We start from the raw sequence: 24627 nt of genomic DNA, 5'->3' as shown, positions 1-24627 counted from the left end.
AAAGCCTTTCCTTTATGGGAAAAGCGCAGCTGCTTATACACGGTGCACTGACTTGATTCCCTGAAACCAGCTAAGGAAACACAGGAGTAGGAGGAAAACAAGCAGAAAAAAGCCTATTTCTAGTCATAAAGATCCAGCTACTTATATAAAGCTGTCTTGACTGATTAGATTTAGACTATAGAAACTCCCCTAAATTCTAACCAGACAAAAACAGGAGTCATAAGAGGGAAATTTTTACTAGAACTGTCATCTTACACTGTTAAAAGGAGCCAGCCCGACTCTAAATCATGTTTCTGACTCTAGTAAATTGTAAACAGAGGTAAAAGACAAGTATACCAAAGCCATAAAAACAAGTACTGAGATCAGAGTCCTGAACCTAGGCCAGGAATCAAGAGTTCTGAAGTGAGGAGTAAGCATTGTTTATGTTAGTAGTCCACAAAAGGGTCTAGGAAAGAGAACCAGTATAGGATTGACTCTAAACTAGAAGGCGATAGCAGATTATTCATGAATCACAGAAATGAATGAGAACTAGGAGGTAAAGGCCAGGACAAAACTGAGAAATGTAAACTGGAAAGGGTGGGAAAGAGAAGTGTTTGAAAACATTGGAAATATTGAAACATATGGTAAATCGTGAGACAGTTTGAGCTATGGCATGGTTATATAAATTCCTGCTGCAAAATCTGGTGGCAGATTGGAAGCATGTGTTCCAAAACAATTCCATAAGACTTCCTATTACAGTTGTAGAAAACAAGTAATAAGGGTTTTATGCCCTTAATGGCCTCCGAGTCTCTTCAAAAGGTGATTTTAATGTAACTTTTTAGATGAAAGCACCACTGATTTGGTCCCAATCTCAAATATTTCAGGATATATATCGTATATATAATATACTAATCCACTGAACTATTTATTCCATACATATCCCCCTTAGAAGAAGAGAGCCCAAGTGGGGTTTGTGCTCCCCACAAGCGGGGGTCGAGCTCACTGGATGCAGGGCTCGAGCTCACCCAATGCGGGACTCAAACTCACAAACTGTGAGATCATGACCTGAGCCAGAGTCAGATGCTTAATGACTGAGCCTCCCAGGTGCCCTAAAGTTGCTTTTTTAGAAGGTACTCTGCAGCAATAGAGGACAAATCCAGGACAAAGACACAAGATCACAAAATACAAGACAGTATGTGGGAGGGCGGATGGGCTAAATGGGTAAGGGGCATTAAGGAATCTACTCCTGAAATCATTGTTATACTATATGCTAACTTGGATGTAAATTAAAAAAATAAAAAATAAATTAAAAAAAATACAAGACAGTAGCAGTAGCGGTAGAAATACACTGATGAGAATCTTCACGCTAGACGTTCTGACACTAAATTAATAGAATTTATTGATAGAACACGCCCTATCATGCTTTTATTTCAACACCTTTCACTGCAATCAAACATACCAATGAGATAAATTCAAATTTCTTAACATGGTATATAAGAATAGGTGATTACAATATCTAACAACTGATAAAATCATATGACATTAATATACAAATCAATATATAAATTAACATTAAAATAAATTTCTTTCCTTTTTTCCCAAATAAACTATGGATGTAGACATATAAATATCTGCTTATTGTGTAATAAGCTGTAGCACAAATTATTCATATAGTCATTTTAATAATTCCCAAATCGTCTCCTCAGTTTTAGAAAGTGTTGAGTTAATCTCTTTAAGGGGCCGTGATTTGATATTTAGAATCATAACCAGGTTCTCCCAACATCTTCCTATTACAATGACAGTCATTAGTCCCCAGTGCCCAGCAGCACTTAGTTGCGGCAATAAAGCAGATGGGTATGCTGTTTGCATGTCATTGCCACATAAGAATATGAATGCTAGTGTTTCCCACAGGGCATGAAACTCCTGTGCCTCAGGACACCCCCAAAAAAGTGGTGCCACAAAACTAGCTGCACTGCAGCCTGCTCCAAAGCTTCTAACATCAACAGGACATTCTGGAGTATCAGGCAAGCACTGACACTCCAGCCACTCTATGACTTCCCAGGGCCACATTCATCCATACCAGCAAGGTCAGTGGGACCCATAATCCATCTCTACAGCTTGCACTGCACATCATTAGGTAACTTATTCTGTCAATAAAATGTACCAGTTTGCAGGAAAGCGATTCGATATTTTAATAACTAGTATCGCTGTAATGGTGAATATAGTTGAATAATACCAGTCCTGCATACAGGACTCCTTACAGCTGACTCCAACCAACTAGCTTCCACCAACTCATCCCTTCCTCCCATCTTCCACACAACTAGCAGTACAGGAATACTGGTGATTCCCCAAAGACACTGTGTTCTTCCGCAGTCCATGATCTGCACATATCTAGAATGCCCTTCTCCTCCACATACTGAGTTATAATTTGCCTGAAAAGCCAGGTTATAATACCTTCCCCTAAATCCTCCATGTTCATAAAGTCACCCCTGTCAACTCCACAATTGATAAACACCCATTTTAAAGCACTTATCGTATATTTGGTTATTTACTTACATGATTCTTACCCACCAGATTATGAGCAACTCAAGGGTAGAGACTATGTCCTAGTCCTCTCCATTTCCTCAATGAGTACAGTGGCTCGTGTATGGCAGGCACTCAAAACACATGTATTTAAAAGAAGAATGAAAAAACACCTAAACCAAAAGCAATTATTACCTTTGATCTTCTGTACTAGATGCCATCACTGGAAAATTTTACATGCAAACTTAAACATGTACAAGAGAATACTTATCTTTTCTAAATTCTTTTAGAGACGACAGAGTGTACGTGACTTTGCAGAGGTGACACCAGTATAGCACTCCTCCCTGGCCTTCCCACTGGATTATCTCAGATAGTCTAATTATTACTTTTACCGTAATGGGGTTATTATCAGTGAAGTTGTTTTAGATAGATACGTAAAATATCTATTTTTATTTAATTTGCCCTTATTTTCACATTTTTCTAGCATATAAAGTATGCATGACTGCTATCATTGTCCTCATCAGCATCACCACCTCACATTAGCTGTCCCTGTTAGAGGGAAACGTGGGTGGCTCAGTTGGTTGAGCATCCAACTTCGGCTTGGGTCATGATCTCATGGTTCATGGTTCCGAGCCCCACATTGGTCTCTCTGGTGTCAGCACAGAGTCTGCTTCGGATCCTCTGTCTCCCTCTCTCTCTGCCTCTTTCCTGCTCATGCTCTCTCTCTCAAAAATAAATAAAACATCTTTAAAAAATAAAAAAGACGTCCCTATTAGAATATAAATTATTTTGTCAATTTGTTTGTTCTTTCTTTCCTTCTTTCTCCTGTCTTTTGTTTCTTATTGGCTTTTTTTTTTTTTTTTGAGGTAAAATCGGTATATAACTTTATATTAGTTTTAGGTGTCCAACATGATAATTCAATATTTGAATACACTATAAAGTGATCACAATAGTCTCATTGCCGTCCATCAACATACAATTGACCCTCTTCACCTTTTCCCCTCTGATAACCACCAATCTGTTCTATCAATGAGTTCTTTTTATTTTTGTTTTTAGATTTCACATATAAGTGAAATCATATGGTGTTTGTGTTTGATGTACTTCACTTAGCATAATACCCTCAAGATTCATCCATTTGTCACAAATGACAAAATTTCTTTCTTTCTTTTTTATGGCTGTCACTACGTTGTGTGTGTGTGTGTGTGTGTGTGTATCTTCTTGATCTATTCACCCATCAATGGAAACTTAGGTTGTTTCCACATCTTGGCTATCGTAAATAATGCTTCAGTGCATACAGGGCTGAATACATTTTTTAAATTAGTATTTTCATTTTCTTTGGATAAATACCCAGAAATGGAATAGCTGGATCATATGGGAGATCTATCTTTAATTTTTTTAAGTTTATTTATTTTGAGAGAGAGAGAAGTGGGTGAGAGTGCACCAGCAGGAGCCGGGGGGGGGGGGGGGGGGCTGGGGAGGGGGGGGGCGCCAGAACAAAGAGAGAGAATCCCAAGCAGATTCTGCACTGGCAGTGCAGAGCCCAACCCGGAGCTTGATCTAGTGATACATGAGATCATGACCTGAACCGAAATCAAGAGTCTGCCATTTAACGGACTGAGCCACCCAGGAGCCCCTATTTTTAATTTTGAGGAACCTCCATACTGTTTTTCATAGTGGCTTGCACCAATTTACAATCTCACCAATTGTGTACATGGGTTCCCTTTTCTCCACATCCTCTCCAACCCTGATTTCTTATTTTTTGATAATAGCCATTCTAACAGGTGTGAGGTGGTATCTCATAGTGGTTTTGATTTGAAATTCCCTGATAAGCAGTGATGTTGAATGTCTTTTCATGTGCCTATTGGCCATCCGTATGATTTCTTTGGGAAAATGTCTATTCATTTTTTAAGCAAATTGTTTGGTATTTCGTTATTGAGTTGCTTGAGTTCTTTACAGGTTTTGGATATTAACCCCTTATTGGATATATGATTTACAAATATTTTCTCCCATTCAGTAGGTTACCTTTTCATTTTATTGATGGTTTCTCTTGCTGTGCAGAACCTTTTAGCTAGATGTGGCCCCATTTGTTTATATTTGCTTTTGTTGCCTTTGCTGTTGGAGTCATATCCAAAAATTCAATACCAAGACCAATGTCAAGGTACCTACGAGCTATACTATCTGCTAGCATCAGTGCAACTGTGAATTTCTCAAAATTTTAATTATTGAAGTTAAAGTTTAAATCACTAATTAAGCAATATAATAAGGATCTCAAACTTGGGATTCCCATACCTTGAGAATTCTTCTGAAACAAATGTCTTAATACATGAAAAGTCTATCTCAAAGCAACGGGGCCAAGTAAACAATGCCAGTACCTTACCACAAAGTAACGGATTTTAATTTTTTAAAGCATTTGCAAGTGAAAGGGCGCCTGGCTGGCTCAGCTGGAAAAGCATGTGGCTGTTCATCTCAGGGTCAAGAGTTCCAGCCCCAAGCTGGGTGTAGAGATTACTTAAATAAATAAATAAACCTTTTTTTAAAAGTGTCTGCAAGTGAAAAATAAAGCACAATTGCAAAACTGCTGATTTACCAGTTTGCATAAAAACTACCAACACTATATTTTAAAATAACTAAACCAAAAAGAAGACAAAAGGGAGACAGAGAATGAATGACACTTTCAAAAATATTATTAGTAAGTGCATTGATGGCATGTGTGAGGATATAGAGACAAATTCAGTCAAGAAAACTACCAACTAGGGGTGCCTGGGTGGTTCAGTCGGTTAAGTGGCCGACTTCAGCTCAGGTCATGATCTTGTGGTTTGTGAGTTCGAGCCCCACATCACTAACAGCCCCACTGTTAGTGCAGAGCCTGCTTGTGATTCCCTCTCCCCCACTCTCTCAAAATAAATAAGCTTTAAAAAAAAAAAAAAAGAAAAGAAAATTACTAACTAAAGTTTTCATTGCAGATTAATGAATCTACAGTTAGTTATCTAGTTAATAACTGACATTGCAGTGCCTAAAGAGAAATGGCAAAAAACATATTTGTCCTACAAAAAAGTACCAGATTTTGAAGCAAAATATTAAAGAAATGCTGTATAATTTTATGACAAGAAACTATAAAGTCTCTACAAAAAAAGTTTATCTGGAAAAAACTGAAATTTAAGTAACACTATTTTATTCCCAGAGAAGATCTGGAATGTAAAATCTTGCCTATAAATATGAATTCCACATCAAATAATGTTTTCAGAATAAAAAATCTAATCAATCCCCAGCTGCTACAATCCCAACTATTGGCTTTATACAGAGAAATGAGTTCAGAACACCACTCTCTGCTGTTCCATACCTCAGTGTGTTGTCTATTCATAAGGAAAGCTTTCATTTTAAAGTTTATGGGTTAAAAATAAATATTGACACTGTGAGTGATTCTCACTACAGATTTGTTAAAGGCTATTAACTGACTTTAAAAAAAAAAATGGCTTATTTAACTGACAGTTTCAAACACCTGGATGAACTCAATCAAAAATTTTCACGAACTGTGCGAAAGTATATTAATGAGTATGACAAAGCTTATAGATTCAAAGCAATATCTCAGTTTCATAAAAATTAAGTTAAAATGATTCACCAGTGACAGTCAATGTTATAATCTGAGTCCTAAGTAAGGCTAGCAGAGTACTACATATGCTTCAAGAAGAATACCAACATTATTTTTAAATAACTGACATTTTTTAAACTTCAGTTGCATTTGGAATCCATTCACATTATCAGAAGAAATTCAACATTACATTTGTCAGTGAAAGAAAAGAAAGAGCAAACAGTTAAAAAAAGTGTTACTACCATTGGAGTGAAATTTAAAGAGAGTGAATTTTCAAGATTAATAGCATGAAAGGAGCTTCTATCAATCAAGGAAAAGGAAATAAGTTTTTTCTTACGATCTGCTACCAACTACTTCTATAGTTTGTCAATGGTGAGCAACAAGAATCTGAAGAGATCATCATCAAATAGTCTTGATCAGGAATTATGTGTATATGTTTCAAAAATAAGTACATAAACCTTATAAAAAGTATCCTCATAGAAGCTAAGTTTCTCATTTTAGGTGTCACAGGGTATTATTTAAAAGTTTTTACAATTCAACGTTTACTCTCTTCCATAATACCCTGCATTTTGTTTTGCTTATAATTATATAATAGAAAATGTGGGGCACCTGGGTGGCTCAGTCGGTTAAGTGTCCAATTTCAGCTCAAGTCACGATGTTGCGTTGAGTCCGGGGCCCCGCGTTGGGCTCTGTGCTGACAGCTCGGAGCCTGCAGCCTGCTTCTGATTCTGTGTCTCTCGCTCTCGCTGCCCCTCCCCCACTCACACTCTGTCTCTCTCACTCTCAAAAATGAATAAATGTTAAAACAAATTTTATTTTATTTTATTTTTTTTTTTTTCAAAAGGCAAAACAGTATTTTTCTTTATTTTTTATTTTTTATTTTTTATTTTTTATTTTTTTATTTATTTATTTTTTTTTCTTTTTTAATATATGAAATTTTTTTTTATTTTTTATTTTTTATTTTTTTATTTATTTTTTTTTTCTTTTTTAATATATGAAATAAAACAAATTTTAAAAAAAGAAAATGTGATTTTTTTTTCTCCAAGCTTTTATTTAAATTCTAGTCAGTTAACATACAGTGTATTAAAATACCAAAAGCCCATAATTGCCCACCTATACCCCACCCCCCAAATCCAAACAGCTCTGAAAATAGAACTTCTTCTGTAAGCCTGGGCCAAAATTCTTGATCTGATTTAGCATGAGGCTATATACAGTCTTTATCTAACCCATTTGTAAATATTCATGTTTCACTGGAGAAATGAGTTTGATTAGGGGCTGCTGTCCTGCCCCTGCTAAGAGTCATATAGTGTATGGCATGTGCATTTTAAAATCCAAAACACTCTGAAACACATCTGGCACCACAAATTTCAGCTGAGGGATGTGTTTTCAATCTCCATTTTACAGAGTTTAGGGAATTAAAGTGACTTCTTCAAGACAACATAGCTTGTCAATGATGGAGGGAGAACTCTACTCCACACCTCCAAATCTTGTTTTCTAGTCCTCTCTACACTACTGACCATAAATGAAAAAACCTTTTTCTACATAGACATTCCATATATCGTATAATATCATGCCAGCATAAGTTAATATAAAAATTTTAATGCAGAACTTAAAAACAAAGTCTGTTTGTATCTAACCTTCAAAAAAATATACTTCCCGCTGCTTAAATTTGTTTACAGCCTCACCGTGTTACACAAATGAATTAAGGTCACTCTCTGGTTTGTGGTTACTGACCCAGAAGTTAAGACCACCATCAACTTTTATTCTGATGCTATTTTCACAAAAATTCATAAAAACCACAAAGCAAATAAAATTTTAGAGGAAGAAACATAAGTAATTATGCTAGGGACTGCAAAATTTTCTAATACCGATCCTATCAATCTTGTGATAGTTGCATTTTTCAACAAGTATTTCTGATTTTCCCTCCCTACGTGGTAGGGCTACACTTTTCTGCCCTGAGTTAGGCATGATCAGCAACTTGCCTTCGCCAGTGAAATGTGAGAAGTTGTATATATATTTCCGAGAGGAAACTTTAAGAGAAAAGTTGCAATTCACCCCAGTCTTTTCATTTTGGTCTCAACGTTCCAAACAGCTTCTTTATTGGCCTGTGTCCCAGAATGAGGATAACATAGAGACCCCAAGCGCCCCAGAGAAAACATATGGCATGGAAAATAAAGAGATCTATACTGTTTTAAGCTACTGATATTTAGGGAGAGCATAGCTTATAAACTGACACATTTGCTACCTCTCAGCTCCAAATCCACCCTTCTTTGTCCTGTTTTGATACTGGATCTGGACTCTGTAACCATTTGTCCTTCCCCAGTCAGCACAATTGTGAAGCTCTGTCAGCAGAGGGAGCCAGAGTGACATTAAAGGAAGAAGGGGCTTCTCCTTCTGGTTCTGGGTGCTTTGGTGTTTGTCCTGTGTTCCTTGGCTGCCCGGAGCTTGGCAGCCAGTGGCACTCACCCTCCTAACACGTTTCACTTAGCACCCTAGCGGGCATCCTTCCAGCAGTTTCAGTAGCACCCCAGCGGACACCGCAATAGGTGGCTTCCCAGAGACTTCCCTGAGAACTCCAGCCAGCTTCTCTGGAAGCCCCACCAACACCCTCGCAGATGACTTCCAGCTTGTCCGCCCCAGCTTGTGGCAGCTCAGTGGGGTACAACCACACCCCCTAACAAGGGCTGAATCTCAACCTTAGCCTTGGGGGAAGGAATGTCTTCCAAATGTGTTGCTTCCTTGGGTACTCAGCTTCAGCACTAAAAGAGGTGGCTGCTCACTGCTAGAGGTTAATAATCCTTTATATTAAAGTTTTCCTGTTCGGGGCACCTGGGTGGCTCAGTCGGTTAAGCGTCCGACTTCGGCTCAGGTCATGATCTCGCGGTCCGTGAGTTCAAGCCCCCCGTCCGGCTCTGTGCTGACGGCTCAGAGCCTGGAGCCTGCTTCAGATTCTGTGTCTCCCTCTCTCTCTGACCCTCCCCCGTTCATGCTCTGTCTCTCTCTGTCTCAAAAATAAATAAACGTTAAAAAAAATTTTTTTTTTTAAATAAAAAAATTTAAAAAAAGTTTTCCTGTTCAAATTACGACTGTAGTTTCTGTCTCCTCACTGGACTCTGACACCTAGTCTATCCTAACATATACAACTACGTAGTGTGACATGAATTTATATTAGTAGTTTTGAAGGACAACCTTGGTTCGTGTTCTTTTTCTACTTTATTTCATAGCTATTTTTAATGTTTTATTACCTAAGTTAAACCAATTAATTACATTTTAAACACTGACATAAACTTCAAGTCATAATACACACTACATCTTTTCACTAATTCAGACTTCTTAGCTAATAATTATAAGAAAAAAAATAATACATGAAAGCACACTCATTGCAGGATAAGAAAAGGTTCCTAGACCAAATATGCAAGAGAAACCATATTCCAGGGACCCCTGAGTGGCTCAGTCGGTTAAGTGTCCAACTTCAGCTCAGGTCATGATCTCAGGGTTTGTGAGTTCGAGCCCTGGGTTGGGCTCTGTGCTGACAGCTCAGAGCCTGGAGCCTGCTTTGGGTTCTCTCTCTCCCTCTCTCTCTCTCTCTCTCTCTCTCTGCCCTTCCTTTGCTTATGTGTGCTCTCCCTCCCTCCCTCCCTCCCTCTCTCTCTCAAAAATAAATAAACAAAAACACTTCAAAAAAAAAAAAAGGTTTAAGGGGCACGCCTGGGTAGCTCAGTCGGTTAAGCAACAGACGGGCTCAGGCTTGGGTCATGATCTTGCAGTCGCGTCGGGTTCTGTGCTGACAGCTCAGAGCCTGGAGCCTGCTTTGGATTCTCTCTCTCTCTCTCTCTCTCTCTCTCTCTGCCCCTCCCCCACTCGTGCCGGCTCACTCTCTCTCTCTCTCAAAACTAAACATTAAAAAAATTATTGAAGAAAAAAAAGATTTACATGACTATCAGATAATGAAAATATTTGGAAACATTTCAATAACTCTTCACTATTTAGTCATATGGCAAAGTTAATTCTCTTTCCATAAAAATAAATCCAATTATTAACTAAAATGAATACTTAAGAATACTTATGTGCTCTTTATATTCGAAGAATATAGAAGAATTCACACTGCTTGCCCCCAACGCTCCACCCCACTGGCAGTTAGACCAATATTTTTATTCAGGAGGAAATTTTTAAACAAATAAAAAATGAAGAGCAGATTGGGAGTGAGTTGAGGGAAATAAAGTATTATAAATCCATAAAAAAGTGCATTGTAAAATATTTCAGAGATATTATTCTGGAATTTGTATCTCTGTATACAAAATATATTTAAAAAAAATAAGAGTAGTACAAAGTCTACTTTATAAAAAACATATATCCAATTGTATCTAGGCCACTCACTAATGTGAGGAGAAAAATGGCCCCTCAAAGGTATTCACACTCTAACCCCGGGAACATGTAACATGTAACATCTCTTACATGGCAAAAGGGATTTTACAGATATGATTAAGATGGGGAGATTATTCTGGACTATCTGGGCCGAGTCTAACCATCTGAGTACTTAAAAGAGAAAAATCTTTCCCCACTGTGGGCAGAGAGAGATGTAGTGACAGAAGAAGGGCCAGAAATGGCATCATGAGAAGGATTCTCCAGATAAACACACTGAGGTGCAAAATTACCAAGTAACAGCTGAGATTCAAGCCCAAGTTGGCTGACTCCATAGTCCAGACACCTAAGCACTATGGTCTTAACTGTTTTCCAGAAGACTAAATAGCAGTGTGATGGAAAGAGAATGAGTTTTGGAGTTAGAAAGATCTACCCACCTCTGTGTTCTGCTACTTACAGCCTTTGTGACCTGAATCCTAGCACACAGTAGTCACCAAACAAATGTTAGTTCCCTCCTTCACTTTCTGCTACAAGTCTAGAGACCTATTCAAATTCAAAGCAAATCCTATGTAGAAGAGACTTCAGATACAAACTGAATACTAGTCTCACACTCTTGAATTTCCATTTCTCTTTCCTCTCATTCCACATATTCCTTCTAAGGAATCAGCTAAGACAACCTACGGTACCACAAAACTGTCTCTATATTCTAAGCTTTCGTTATTACATCAACAAAAGTAGACTGTAATTTTACTGTAAGAACATTACCAGAAAGTAAGGAGAAAAAAAAAGTTTAAAGAAATGAAGCATGAGGTATAGGTAAAACAAAGGGACTTCAAATAATCTTAGCCATAGTACCTCAAAGAAACAGCTTATTACACACATCTTCTAGTTCATTTCTTTGGCTCAACTTTGTTACCATGTTGCCTTGTTAATATACTTAAAAAGTGGTCACTACCCATATACTAATATGCTTTAAGTGAATATGCTTTATCACCTACAAATCAACTTTAGCACCTGTTCTAGACATTGAACGTGGTCTTAACAAAGGCTTTGTCCTCAAAGGTGCACAGCCTCCGCACTGGCTGGCCATTTAAATGTCTATGCTCCAGTTGTCTTGATTTTAAATCTCTGGGGATTTTCAAGCATACCTACAAAATGATCCAATTTCACACATTCTCTCAAGATTCATTTAGCTTCCTGCCCCTGCAATACCACCATCATCATTGCTCAGAGAATTTTCTTTTTTGACAATGGCTTCCAAAATGCTAACAACTCCTATTTCAAATAGAAAAACACTCCACATGAGAGCAAAAAAAAAGTGTCTACCACCAGCAAAAGGTGGCTTAAACTCTCGCATCCTTGAACAAATATTTATTAAATGAAAAGTCTTTTAAGTGAAAAAAAGTTATTTATTAAATATATTGTCTTCACTGATTTCATGTGTTGTTAAAAACACACGCTTGATTCCTAGCTTAACTAATACCACGCACCATAACCAATAACTGGCATGTCCAAGAAGGATAACAATGAAACTTCTTGCAAATGTGACCACCAAATCCCAAAGATAATCATTTCTTGAGGTATCAGCAACTCTCCACTGTTAGGCAGTGCTACACTTAATTATTCACTCAAAACACATTTATATCCACTCACAATGGACTACCCACTGCAAACACAGTCCTTTTTCTATAATTTATTAGAAAAGAGGAAAAGTAATTCAATGACTATGATATAATAAAAAGTAGTTATTAAGAGTGCAAATTCTAGAATATGACTGTCTAGGTTTAAATCCTGGCTCCCCACTAAAAACTTTGAGCATACAACTTCAGTCTTCATTTTTTTCATCTATAAAAATGATAAAATAATAGCTATCTCATAAGGTTGTCATGGGGGCTGAATTAGATAATGCATATATAATGTAGCATAGTAACAGCACAGTAAGCATCCAGTATATGTTGGCTATGGAGTATTAATATTGTAAGAGTTACAGTAGAAGTATGCAATAAGGGTTGTGAGAGCAGAGGAAAACCTAACCCAGTTTTCAGCTGGTTGGAAACCTGATATATACCTGGATTAAGAACTAGTAGGACTTAGGAGCACATCTGGCTGACTCAGTCAGTGGAGCATCTGACTCTCAATCTCAGGGTTGTGAGTTTGAGCCCCACACTGGGTATAGAGATTACTTAAAAATAAAATCCTAAACAAAAAATAGTAGAACTTAACAAGAGAAAAGTGGGTAGGGCTTTCTAGGCAAAGAGAACAATATATCCTAGAATATTAAAAAAAACAAAAAAACAAAAAAACAATAAGGAACTAACTTCAATTTGATACAACCAAAGGTCTTCCCCAAGAAAGACTACCAGGATATAAAAACTGATAAAACATCACAAAGGGACTTCTATGACACACCTAGAAATCTAGACTGCATAGTAAATGCAGTGGAGAAGCACTGACAAATATTAAGGACTTTAAAATAGATTTGTGTGTTGGACTGTTGTACTATTATGGGAGATGGGTTAGAGGTGTGCCTGAAAGTGGAGATACCCATTTGGAGACGAATAATTAAGGAAAATATAATAAAGGCATGAAACCGTGCCCCAACAATGAAGACAGAGAGAAGGAGAGAGATTTCAAAGATCTTTGGAAGAGAATAATGACAGGATTTGGTAACTGATTACATTTGAGAGCTGAGGGAGAGTAAGGAAATTAGAAGGACTCCCCAACACCAGCACCAGGTCTCTCTGGTCTTATAAAATTCACTTCTGATTTCTATAAACCTTCCTAACCTTTAGTTTGGAAATGGAATTTAACCATAGCCTTCAACCTGCAAAACTTCTAACATGAGGCTTCAATTTATTCCAAAATGAATCCTAGCTGGGGTGCCTGGGTGGCTCAGTTGGTTAAGCATCCGACTTTGGCTCAGGTCAGGATCTCACAGTTTGTGAGTTCGAGCCCTGTGTCGGGCTCTGTGCTGACAGCTCAGAGCCTGGAGCCTGCTTCAGATTCTGTGTCTCCTCCTCTCTCTGCCCCTCCCCTGCTCATGCTCTGTCTCTCTCTCTGAACAATAAACGTTAAAAAAATTTTTTTAAATGGATCCTAGGATTGCAAATTTTTCTGTCTCATTATGAGGTCTGTGTCCTATATCTGCTTCCAGAGCAGGTATCTCTGTGAAGATTCAGTGTACACACCTACCTTCTTGCACCTGCTCCAACAAATCCCCAGTTGGGGTACCGCCCACTTGTCATCAAGCAGATGAACAGACCCGTCCTGGTAAATTCTGTATTCACAAATCCTATGGCTGATTTAAGACTTAAGTCAGCTTAGAGCAATCATTAAAGAGAAATCAACCTGTGGTAATAAAGTTCAGTACCACAGAAATACTTCTGGAGTCGACCAGTGTAGACAGGAACTTTAAAGCTTTCCAAAGTTAAATAAGTAACAGATAATAATCATGAGAATGTATTACTTACAATAGCCACAGTAATAGATACAGCCCTAAAATCAGTGACTTAACAAAGAAGTGTATCTGTTATTCATACAAAGTCTAATGGAGGGGGGAGGCTAAGTCACCAGCCAGAACTTAATTACCCCAATCCATTTAGAAACAAGGAAAGCTGGAAAAGGTAGTCCAGGGCTAGGCAGTGCTGCATAGCAACAACTCTGTGAAAGAGGAATGTTAATCTTTGATGAACACCTAGCTATCTCCACTACAAAATTCATTTTTAACAGAAAAAAATTTTGTGCTGATAAAAACATCAATTAATTCTTTCAGCTCTTGGTCAAAAGGAATTATGTGTGATGTGTGATGAAATAGACTGTTCATATATGCACCTGAGAAGCAAAATTTTCACCAATAAACACCATTATGGTTATACTGTTATCTAGCTATATTGTTTAGGATATCCTTTTTTCCCAGCTTTAACATCCTAGAAGCCTAGCTGCAGAATGCATAAAACTGCTAAGTTATTTTTCCCTTACAGCTGAACATAAACTTAGTTGGGGGGAAAAAAAAAACTGCTAAAGAACATAGAGAATTCTATCTTCCTCTTGTGCCTAAAAGAGCATTTAACCAGAACCTCTGTTTAGCAGAACCTACCAAATACGTGTGTGTAATGTAAGAAGGTTAAATTTTTATAATCTATAAACTGTTTGAAAGTTCTTAACTCTAAATGTCTTTAAAAAGCATTTAGCTAGCACTATGTGATATGGAAAATACAAATTGGAGCTTTTTGACATGTGTATATAATGTACATCTAATACATGTTCATAATACATAAACTATATAAAATTCGTCCATTCTTAGCCTAATTTATACTATCTAGTTGCTTACAGTTTGGGGGGGGGGGGCGGTAACAGTTCTAGAGAGAAAATAAGTGAAATAATATTCTATCACTTTTAGACCTAAACCTGTTCTTAACTTTTACCTTTCTATAATTCTACTTCTAATCCTATTTCTAGAACTTCCCATCACACAATCTAACAAAACTTATCTCTCTTTCATAACACAACACAGTATGAAATCTGCAATAATTCACTAAGCTAAGATAAAGAGGAACAGAATCTTCACCAACCACAATATGTCATTTACACAGCTAATCTCTTTTCTTTATCTTCCTAAACTACACTCCCATTTCCAAAATTCCCTTGGAGGTGATATAGGAATATACACAAAAAAGGAAATTTGTTCTAGTTAAATCTAACATATAAAACAAAGATTGCGCAAGAGTTAAAAACATCTGAAGAGTGAAACAAAACCAGATGGTGAGAAACTCACGGAGACAAAGTTGTCAATGGGAGCAAGGAATGTTCAATAAAAGAAAAACAGATCTGTAGTTTTGGGGGAAAAAATGACAAGACGTTAATAGATTTAGTAGAAAAAAGTTTTCTAAGCTAAAACACGAAGTAGCGTTCCTCACAATTATGAATGGATTCAAACAGTACTGATCTTCTTCTCCCCTTTTTCTTTGCCTTCTCTTCTTTCTCCCCTTTTGCCCTTTTTACTGCTACTCTATTATTTCCCATCCTGTCCCCCCTATATCACAAGTTATAGTCACTTCTAGTACAACTATTCACATTATAAACTGTTCAGAATAAGAAAAACAATAAAAGAAGCCTTCTCCGGCTGGTCTCTCAAGAGAACAACGGTCCTGAGACTAAACCAATTTAGAGAGCTGACCATCAGTGAGATGAGCAAAGACAGATCTACATGATGTACAGCAGTCAGTTGAGCAAGTCAGGCACCCTGAGAGCTTACTTTACCCTTACTTTTTTACCCTTACTTTACCTCCTGTTGTCAAATCCCAGTAATTTGGCTCCTAAATATTTCCAAATCTATCCTGCCTCTCCACCTCCAGCAGAAGTGTCCTCTTTCAGGGGCGCCTGGGTGGCTCAGTTGGTTAAGCGTCCGACTTCAGCTCAGGTCATGATCACACAGTCTGTGAGTTTGAGCCCTGCGTCCGGCTCTGTGCAGACAGCTCAGAGCCTGGAGCCTGCTTTGGATTCTGTGTCTCCCACTCACTCTGCCCCTCCCCTACTCATGCTCTGTCTCTCTGTCAAAAATGAATAAATGTTAAAAAAAAATTTTAAAACAAAACAAAAAAGAACTGTCCTCTTTCATATCTCCATCATATATCACCTGGATTACCAGAAGACTCTCCTAACTACAGCCCTGGTCTCTAGCATCAATCCCTCAGACTGTAAGGCTGGGGGGTGACCAACCAAATCTGATTACACTGTGTCACTGCTTAAAATCCCTCTGTTACTCCCTACTACCTTCAGGATTAAATCAAAGGAAAACATACAACGTCTTTGAAGCTCTGACCCTTGCCATCTCTCAAGTCTCCTCTGCCGACTCACTTCCAATAAGCCTTATGCTCCAGACATTGTAAACCACTTCAAATCAGTTTCTTGACTATGCCCTGCCTCTCTTTTACAAATGAGAGTTAAAGTCTGGGATAGAAAGACTTGGGAGTTTTCGTATTTTTGCTTGGAACATCTTCCTCTGCCCAATGAACATCTACTCATCCTTTGAGTCTCAGCCTAGGTGTCATCTCCCCCAAACTGGAGAAGATGCTCCTGTTCAATGAATATATCCATGATACACTGTGCACGTGGTCTCCCAGCACTTATCATGCAATATTGTAACTGTGGTTTATCATGTTCCTTATAGTGACTTCCTAAAGGGTTAGCTGAGAAGGGTTAAGAGTGTTTTAACACCCAGAAATAGATATCTGCATTTCATCAGGTGACTAGAGAATACGACAGTATCTGTAGTCTCTAGAATCTTTAACATCTAGGAGTAAAATTTCTACATAATTAAAAAGGATAAAATGTGTTACACCCTCAAAACAATACCAAAGAGACAGCAAACTACTCATTTGATTACTCTGACATATTTTTTACTATGGTCATGATGTTCCAAAAACACTTTTACTGTGTTTTTTCATGACACTTCACATTTCAGTGTGCTCATGTGATTATGGTTGGCCTTCAGTTGTCTGCCTCTGAAAGGAATGAATTATAGAAATTTCTATCCAAAATATTCTGTACATCACTTATCATTCAGCTCTGTTAAACACACTGGAAATATACAAACACTTTCAAACTAAAGTCGTAATTTTTAAAGCAAAATATTCTTTATATTAAAAAATAATTACAATTTCAAGACGACATATTACAATATTCTTCTGGTTTCTAATCAAAACAGATGTGCTCTTAGTCTAAAAGAAAGATGAGTCAAGGGGCGCCTGGGTGGCTCAGTTGGTTAAGCGACTGACTTCAGCTCAGGTCATGATCTCGCAGTTTGTGAGTTCAAGCCCCATGTTGAGAGTCCCTCTCTGTCTCTGCCTGCCTCTCCCCTGCTCATGTTCTGTCTCTTTCTCTTTCTCTCTCTCAAAAATAAATTAACATTAAAAAAATGTTTTTAATAAACAAATAAAAGATGAGTTGCAATCATACGCAAATACTGTAAGTTTTCTCCTAGTAAAAAATAAATAAATAAATAAATAAATAAATAAATAAATAAGCAAGCAAAATTGCACATATGTTTAAAAATTACAATTGATTTTGAAAATAAGGGCACTACTACCTAAACAAACTTTTTTCTTCTAGATCTTCAAATTTCACCTTGAAAGCAAGCACTACCTAACTGAACACAGTATTTTATTCCCCAACATTTCATTCAGTCACCCAACTAATATTTTTAAGTACTACTATGTATAAAACATTGTGTTGGGTTAGAAGCTAAGGCTGATATGGTGAACAAGACAGACATGGTGTCTGCTCTCTGGGAGTTTATAATCTAGCAGGGCAGACAGACCATAAACAAATAAAGAAATTATAAATTTTAATAAGCATAACTGGAAAATATTAAAGATGATATGAAAAAGAAGAAAGAAAAGAACCTACTTAAGAACATGGGGCAAGAAAGAGCTCTCTAAGGAGGCAAATTTGAAGCTAAGAGGCAAAGTGGAAGTCATACAAAGAGTGTGTGCATTTGAAAAGCAATGGAAAGCAGAGGAGCACTCTAAATTGATACTTCAAAATGAGATTAACCTGATAAGATTCGCTGAGTTCTCAGATATAATATGAATAAGACAAATAAATAAATACATATTTTGATTTATTAATAGAGCAAAAAATTGATCCCAGACAACTGTAAGGACAATCACAGAGTAATTTGCACAAATTAGTTCCCTCGCATTCACCCATGATAATCAGTATCTTGCCAATAACCAATAATTTGGTGTCTTATTTCTGCTGCTACACCTTAGTTTCAGACTCTCTAAAAATGTTTTTTGCTGAGGAAATTGCTGCCGATTCATCACCTTCCCTCTCCATCCCTGGGCTTCTAGATAAATAATGAAGGCACTTAAAAGTCCTTTGGGCATTTTTTTGACTTCCCAGTAGACAAGGAAGAGAATGTCTCAATTGGAAAAAAAAAAAAAAAAAAAGTTAAGATTTCATCCAAGAATGCTATGATAATATTAAGGTTCAGAAACTATTGTCTAGGGGCGCCTGCATGGAGGTTAAACGACTGACTTCGGCTCAGGTCATGATGTCACAGTTCGTGGGTTTGAGCCTCACATTGGGCTCTGTGCTAACAGTTCAGAGCCTGGAGCCTGCTCTCTGGATTCTGTGTCTCCCTCTCTGTCTGCCCCTCCCCCGCTCATGCTCTGTGCCTCTCTGTCTCTCAAAAATAAATAAATGTTAAAAAATAATAATAAACTATTGTCTATAATCAGTTAATAACGACTTTCTTTGGCACACTTATTTATGCCAGGACATTTAATCTACATTGATCATAACAATCCTTCAAGGTAGGTGTTATTATTTTGATAATACAGATGAGGAAACATGGGCTCAGAGAGTTTAACAACATAAGCAAGACCTTACAGTTATTAATTAGTAAAATAAGGTTTCAAGTCAAAATCCAGCTGGCCCCTCACACTTGCCTCCATTACCTCTGTCTTCGTCACACAGTATAATCAGTTCTTTATAAATATATACTCAATAACAATATAGTCAACAAGAAGATATTATTTAATTATCCTAGTTGCTTTAAAATACAGATTATATATAAAGAATTTATTAGGTACTTTCTCATAAATGCCAATCAATTTTTTAGAATGCATTTGCAATTCTTAAAACTGATAGATTTTTCATTCTTGACAATGGTCATGGTTATTTACATAATCATAATAATGATTTTTGTTTAAAAGTCTTCATGATTAAATTGCATTTTTATTTCACATGCCATGTTCTTAAATTTTCATTTAGCTATAAGAAGAAAATATGGTAGTCTTTTAAATATTAGAATGAGAAAGATCATTCTAAGCATATCACAAACTCAAAAGACATAAAACAAAAAGTGAAAAATTAAAATGCATTTTTTAAAAATCCTGACCAGTAAAAAAAAAAGGCATAAAAAAGGTCATAAAACAAATGACAGTAAAAAGAGCTTCTACAATTCACTAAAAATGACCAAAAGACAAACAAAAAACTAAACAAATGCAAAACGCCCTCAGCCTCACTGATAATAAGAAAATTTCAATTAAATCTACGATGGCATATCTTTCACCAAAGTATTGGCTAAGAGTATCACACGCTGAATTGGAAAGGATATGGGAGCCTCCCTAGTTTAGGTCACTTATGCATACTTATTGTATGAAAATAAATTTGGCAATATTTATTAAAATTTAAAATATACTGACCTTTTGACCCAACAATGCATTTCTAGGAATTTATTCCAGAGATATATTCAAATGTGTAAGAAATGATATATGCACAAAGATATTTATTGCAGTGTTGTTTCTAATGGCAAAATTAGAATCAACCTAAATACCCATAAATATGGTTCTAGATAAAGAAATTACAGAACATTCATAAAATGAGATATTACACAGCCATTAAAATGAATGAGGAAGCTATATATTAATGGGTGTGGAACTGATCTCCTAAAAAGTAAACTGCAGGGCACATTTATGTTTTTTATGTTTACACATATACATCCATACATCTGTGTGCACACACACACATTATAGGTGCACACAATATGTGATATATACACATATCTACTTTTACACAGAGTATTTCTGGAATAGTATACAATACAGTGGCAAAAGCAGTTGCCTCTGGCTTGGAGAAAAAGTAGCTAAGAAATTTTGTACCATAGGTATATATTATCTATTCATAAAAAAGCTTATAAATTGGCTTTGAAAAATACTCTTAAAATTGAATTATTAAAAAAATTTAGAACTGCTCATCTATGTTTTAAAAAAAGCTAAATTATTACCCTGATCTATCATGAAATCTTTACTCACTGTCTTCTTTTATTTGGGAAGCAAATAAAAGACATTCAACATTAATAAAAAATCCAAACTGAGAATACAAAGATAATTTACACAGCAAAAAACATTATTTCTAATTTGTTATAAAAAAAAAATCCTTATCTGAAAGACTATGATATGCACATAGTAGAAACTCAATAAATATTTACTGAATGAATACTTACTTTTCTATTGATTTCAGTGGTTTTGCTTATCTCATACATTTTTTTTTCTTAATACCACATCAAAAAAAAAAAAAAATCACTCGAAAATATAAACCTAATAGATTATGCCTTTCTTTCAAAAAAATTATTCTTCATTTTCCCAACAAAATTTATAAACTGCCTCATTAACATTACGAGTCATATCAACATTACTTATTAGTTACCTAATATGCGCAGGTGTTAAGTATGCTGCAAAACACAAACTCCAAAGAAGGGTACATTATTATTCTTGCCCTCAAGAAGTTTACAATCTTGAAAGACGAGGCTTAAAAACATTAATAAGTAAAAGAACACTATAGATTTTACCTATAGATTGAGTTATCAAAACTAAAACTGTATGTGGATTTCTGGTAAGGATAAAAAAAAGCAATTACTGATCTGTTGAGGGATCTACTGAGATACAGATGCTTCAAAATTTTAGTATCTCAATCAGACATAAAATAAAAGTACTTGATGGTGACAGAAGACTTCCGAAAATATGGATATTCAGCAAGGCTTTGAAGAAATTGCTAATATATATAAATAGTCCTTAATTAACCTCTTCATAAAGAGAGATTACTATAGTGGTCTCAATGTCTTTTGATCACTCACCTCTCCCATTAAAAATATCTCAGGCGTGAACTTCTAAATACCTGCATATGTATTTACAAATTATATGGGTCTTAACATTGTCAATCTATATATTAAATATCAGTAATACTTAATTTCTTTTTCAAAGAAAGAAAGAACTTGAAATATAAGTTTTAATATTCTCTTCCTGTACTCCAACATATCATCCTGTGATGTACTTCGTATGCACATCCCCCTTGGTATGAATTCTTAATAAGAAAATATTTTCATCCAATGGTTTCAATTTTGCACACATCAAACTTTAACGTAATTGTTACAAGGCAGCAGACATCAACTTGATTTTCAGTTTATTTCTCTCTGTCCATGACCTTCTCTCAAAATAAATGTTAACATGCAATTAAATGGACATCTCTAATTAAATGGACATCACTAAAGAGAAACAAAGGACAGTGTAGTCTTGACCAGATAAATGACCCCTAAAACTTAATGAGAAATAGTAATCATTGAAGAATACTAATATCACTTTTTCTTATATATAGTATTTGTAACTTAATACCCAATATTGATAATATATTACTTAATACATTATAAACTTATTTAAAACAATTTTTCTTTCATTATAATTCTATTATAAAATCTAATGTTTTCCTCATTTTCCTTGCCTAGTCTTAACTTATTTAAAAAGCCAAAAACATTTTTATAGAACATTTAAAATTAAATTTGTAATTATATTATGCTTTAACTCCAAAAAACTTCTTGTTAAAATGAATATAAAAATAATTCTGAAGCCATGTAGGCCATTTTGAGGTATAACTCCTTCCAAGACTAAGTTAAGCAGAAATGCAAATAGATATTTAAAATAAATATGAAGATTTTTCATCAATGTAATCTCTCTGACTGTATGAATGTATGTTTAGAGAATGTTTCTACCTAAACTGTGTGAATATGAATGCATGAACATTCTATGTATTTGCATAGCATACAGGCTTACACAGAAAGGTAATGTATGTAATGTAATGTACCTACCTGAAAAAGCCTTTTGCAACATTTTCCTAATGTAACCTATTGTTCAATCTGAGTAATTCTTAATTCAGTATTGAAAAATTCATTTACATCTCTATATACTAGAACAATAAGTGGATTTGGAACTACAGTGAACTAGCCAGTATATACTATGATTTAGCTTACTACAAAGAAATAAAAACACATTGTACATTTAAATATATGGGTCAAAGAAATAAAACTATGTTTTATTTGACATCACTTTGGCAACACTAATTTTATCACAATTATAGTAGAAAATATAGATTCATATACTTAAATATCAAATTCTAAGTCATCAAAAAGCTAGGCATTGTTAGTATATATAGTAAAGCAAAGTGAGTATTATGCTCAAAAAGCTTTCAAAAATAATGCTTTATTCTAGCATTAGTTAAAATAAGCTACTTAAATCTCATAACCATTTTTCATTTACCAAGCCTACTAATAAATCATATTCCCAAACAAGTCTCCAAACCCACAAATTAGCTTTGAAGAAGCAATTTTTCTTTATTCCAGTTAGTATGTCAGAAATATTTGTTCTTAGTCCTTCAATTTTTCTCAAACGTGTACAGATATTTGATATATTTTTACCATAATTTACAGTATTTTCATTAAAATATGAAAATATATATGTATAGACAGAATTATCTCTGTATAAGTCTATTAAAGAATACTGAATTCAACAACCTGTTTTTAAAATTTACATGATTAGAGGTCAGTGTATTGCATCCTTCATGGAGGAACTCTACTCTTTCAATTTTGTGTTTCTGTGGAGAATATGGGAAAAATATATTTGATAACATGCAAAAAGAACAGTCCCACCGCTGGCATATAAACTGTCCAAGTTAATCTCTTAGTGAATAATTCATTTCAAGTAAAAAGAAAAAAGTTGAGTTGGAAGAACATAAAAAGGTTAAGCATCTTCTGCACAGTCTCTTTCACACAGTATCTGAGAAATCAAATAACCATAAAACATTTAACAGCTAACCTGTAGAAACAAATCTCTTTGCTAGACTGACAAAAGGCGTCTCAAAGCTGTATCTCTGTCTGGACAGTTCCCTGGTGCTGAAGTTACACAGCGCTAAACCGCCGCCTGGGTGCTGCTTTTACTCTCTCACCCTCGGCAAAATCCCGGCTGCCTACACTATGAACACGAGTAGTAGAACTTCCCAAGGTAGGAAGCATCCCAAACTGCAGTAATGGTAGGAACTGGAGCCTCTTCAGAGTCTCTTCAGGATTAAACAGATTTACTAGTGGCAAACAGGAAGAGCAGCAGAGTGCAGGGTGTTAGAACCCGCCGAGGGGGAGGGGCTGGAAGATGGCGGCGGCCGCACACCCACCCGAGACTTGCCAGAGTTTAGGCCCCTCGCCTGCACAGCCGCCCCCCTGCCCGCAGCGACCGCGGGCAGCTCTGCTCGTCTCCGCGTCGGAGGCAGGGCCGCCCTGCGGAAGCGCGGGACGAGGGGCCCCTGCTGCGCCCGCATCCCCGGCGGCGCGCCTTCGCCCGGGTCCCGGCCAGGGAGCACCTGTGCACGGCCATATTGGATTCATTGCCCCAGTCACTGCCACCGCGCGGGGGCGGCTGGAAAGGAGAGGGGACGCGCGGAGCCTGGGTTCAGCTTCAGCCCCGTGGGGACCCTGAAGCCCAACCGGCCCGCGGGGGAAGCCGTAAGGACGCCCGGGAAAATTACAACGCCTAAAGGCTCGCCACCCTCATCTCGGCCGGCCTCGGCACCTTCCCTTCCCGACACACACCCCCGCGCTCTGACACCCAGAAAGCAGCCCCGGCGGCCGGCGCCGGCCGCAGCCCTCGTGGCCCAGGCGCCGCCGGCTGGAGGGAGGGCGGCGATCCGGGGCGCGCAGGCGGCCGCAGGGCAGCGGCCGTGGGGGCGGAGGGGAGGGAGGGAGGCGGGAAGATGGAGCCGGGTCCTTACTTGAGCACCGACTGCTCCTTCTCCTCTTCTTTCTTCTGCCGATCCATGACGGCCAGGATGATTTTCCTCTCCTCCTCCGTGAGGTGGCTGAGGTCGGGCATCTCGGGCTGCAGGGGCGGCTGAGAGGCCGCCGGGGTGGGAGCCGGGCGGCCCCGCGGCCCGACAGGAGCCGACATGTTTGGTGGAGCCTAACCACCCTAGGGAAGCAGGGAGGCAACTCCACCGGCGGCGGCGGCGGCACCCGCGCGGGCGGCTGGGGCAGCCTCCGGCGCTGGGACAAATACATACAAATCAACGGCCTTCAATCCGAGGCGACAGCCCCCCTCCCCCAAGAAAGAAAGAGCGGAGGGGGAGGGGAGGGCGAGCGCGGCGGGGAGTGAGGGCTGAGGAGTGCGCTCCGGGGAATGTTTCTTCTTCCCGGGGGCGAAGGGCTGGCAAGTGAGCGGTTTGGCAGAGAGGAGCGGGAGGCCGGGCCGGGACGCGGAGTGCGCGGAGCGGCGGGGGAGGGTGGTGGAGTAAGGTGGCGGGGACGGCTAAGGGTGGGGTGACTGGAGGGAGCGGGCGGGAGGGCGGCGCGC

The 24627-nt window shown here is 37.7% G+C and overlaps 1 protein-coding gene across 2 annotated transcripts in view; it reads right to left on the bottom strand.

Moving 5' to 3' along the window:
- Positions 1 to 24235, bottom strand: part of RIMS2 (regulating synaptic membrane exocytosis 2) — a 600294-nt gene extending 576059 nt beyond the window's left edge. For both annotated transcript variants that reach the window (XM_042923146.1, XM_042923145.1), the window contains exon 1: positions 24050 to 24235. In XM_042923146.1, coding sequence (XP_042779080.1) covers positions 24050 to 24225 — 176 coding nt within the window. In that variant the 5' untranslated portion in view covers positions 24226 to 24235. The remainder of the gene's footprint in view (positions 1 to 24049) is intronic.
- Positions 24236 to 24627: the final 392 nt, after the last annotated feature.

The sequence above is a fragment of the Panthera leo genome, chromosome F2 (assembly GCF_018350215.1).
Source record: "Panthera leo isolate Ple1 chromosome F2, P.leo_Ple1_pat1.1, whole genome shotgun sequence".
Classification (NCBI taxonomy): Eukaryota; Metazoa; Chordata; class Mammalia; order Carnivora; family Felidae; genus Panthera; species Panthera leo.
This window is presented reverse-complemented; position numbering and strand designations above follow the sequence as displayed.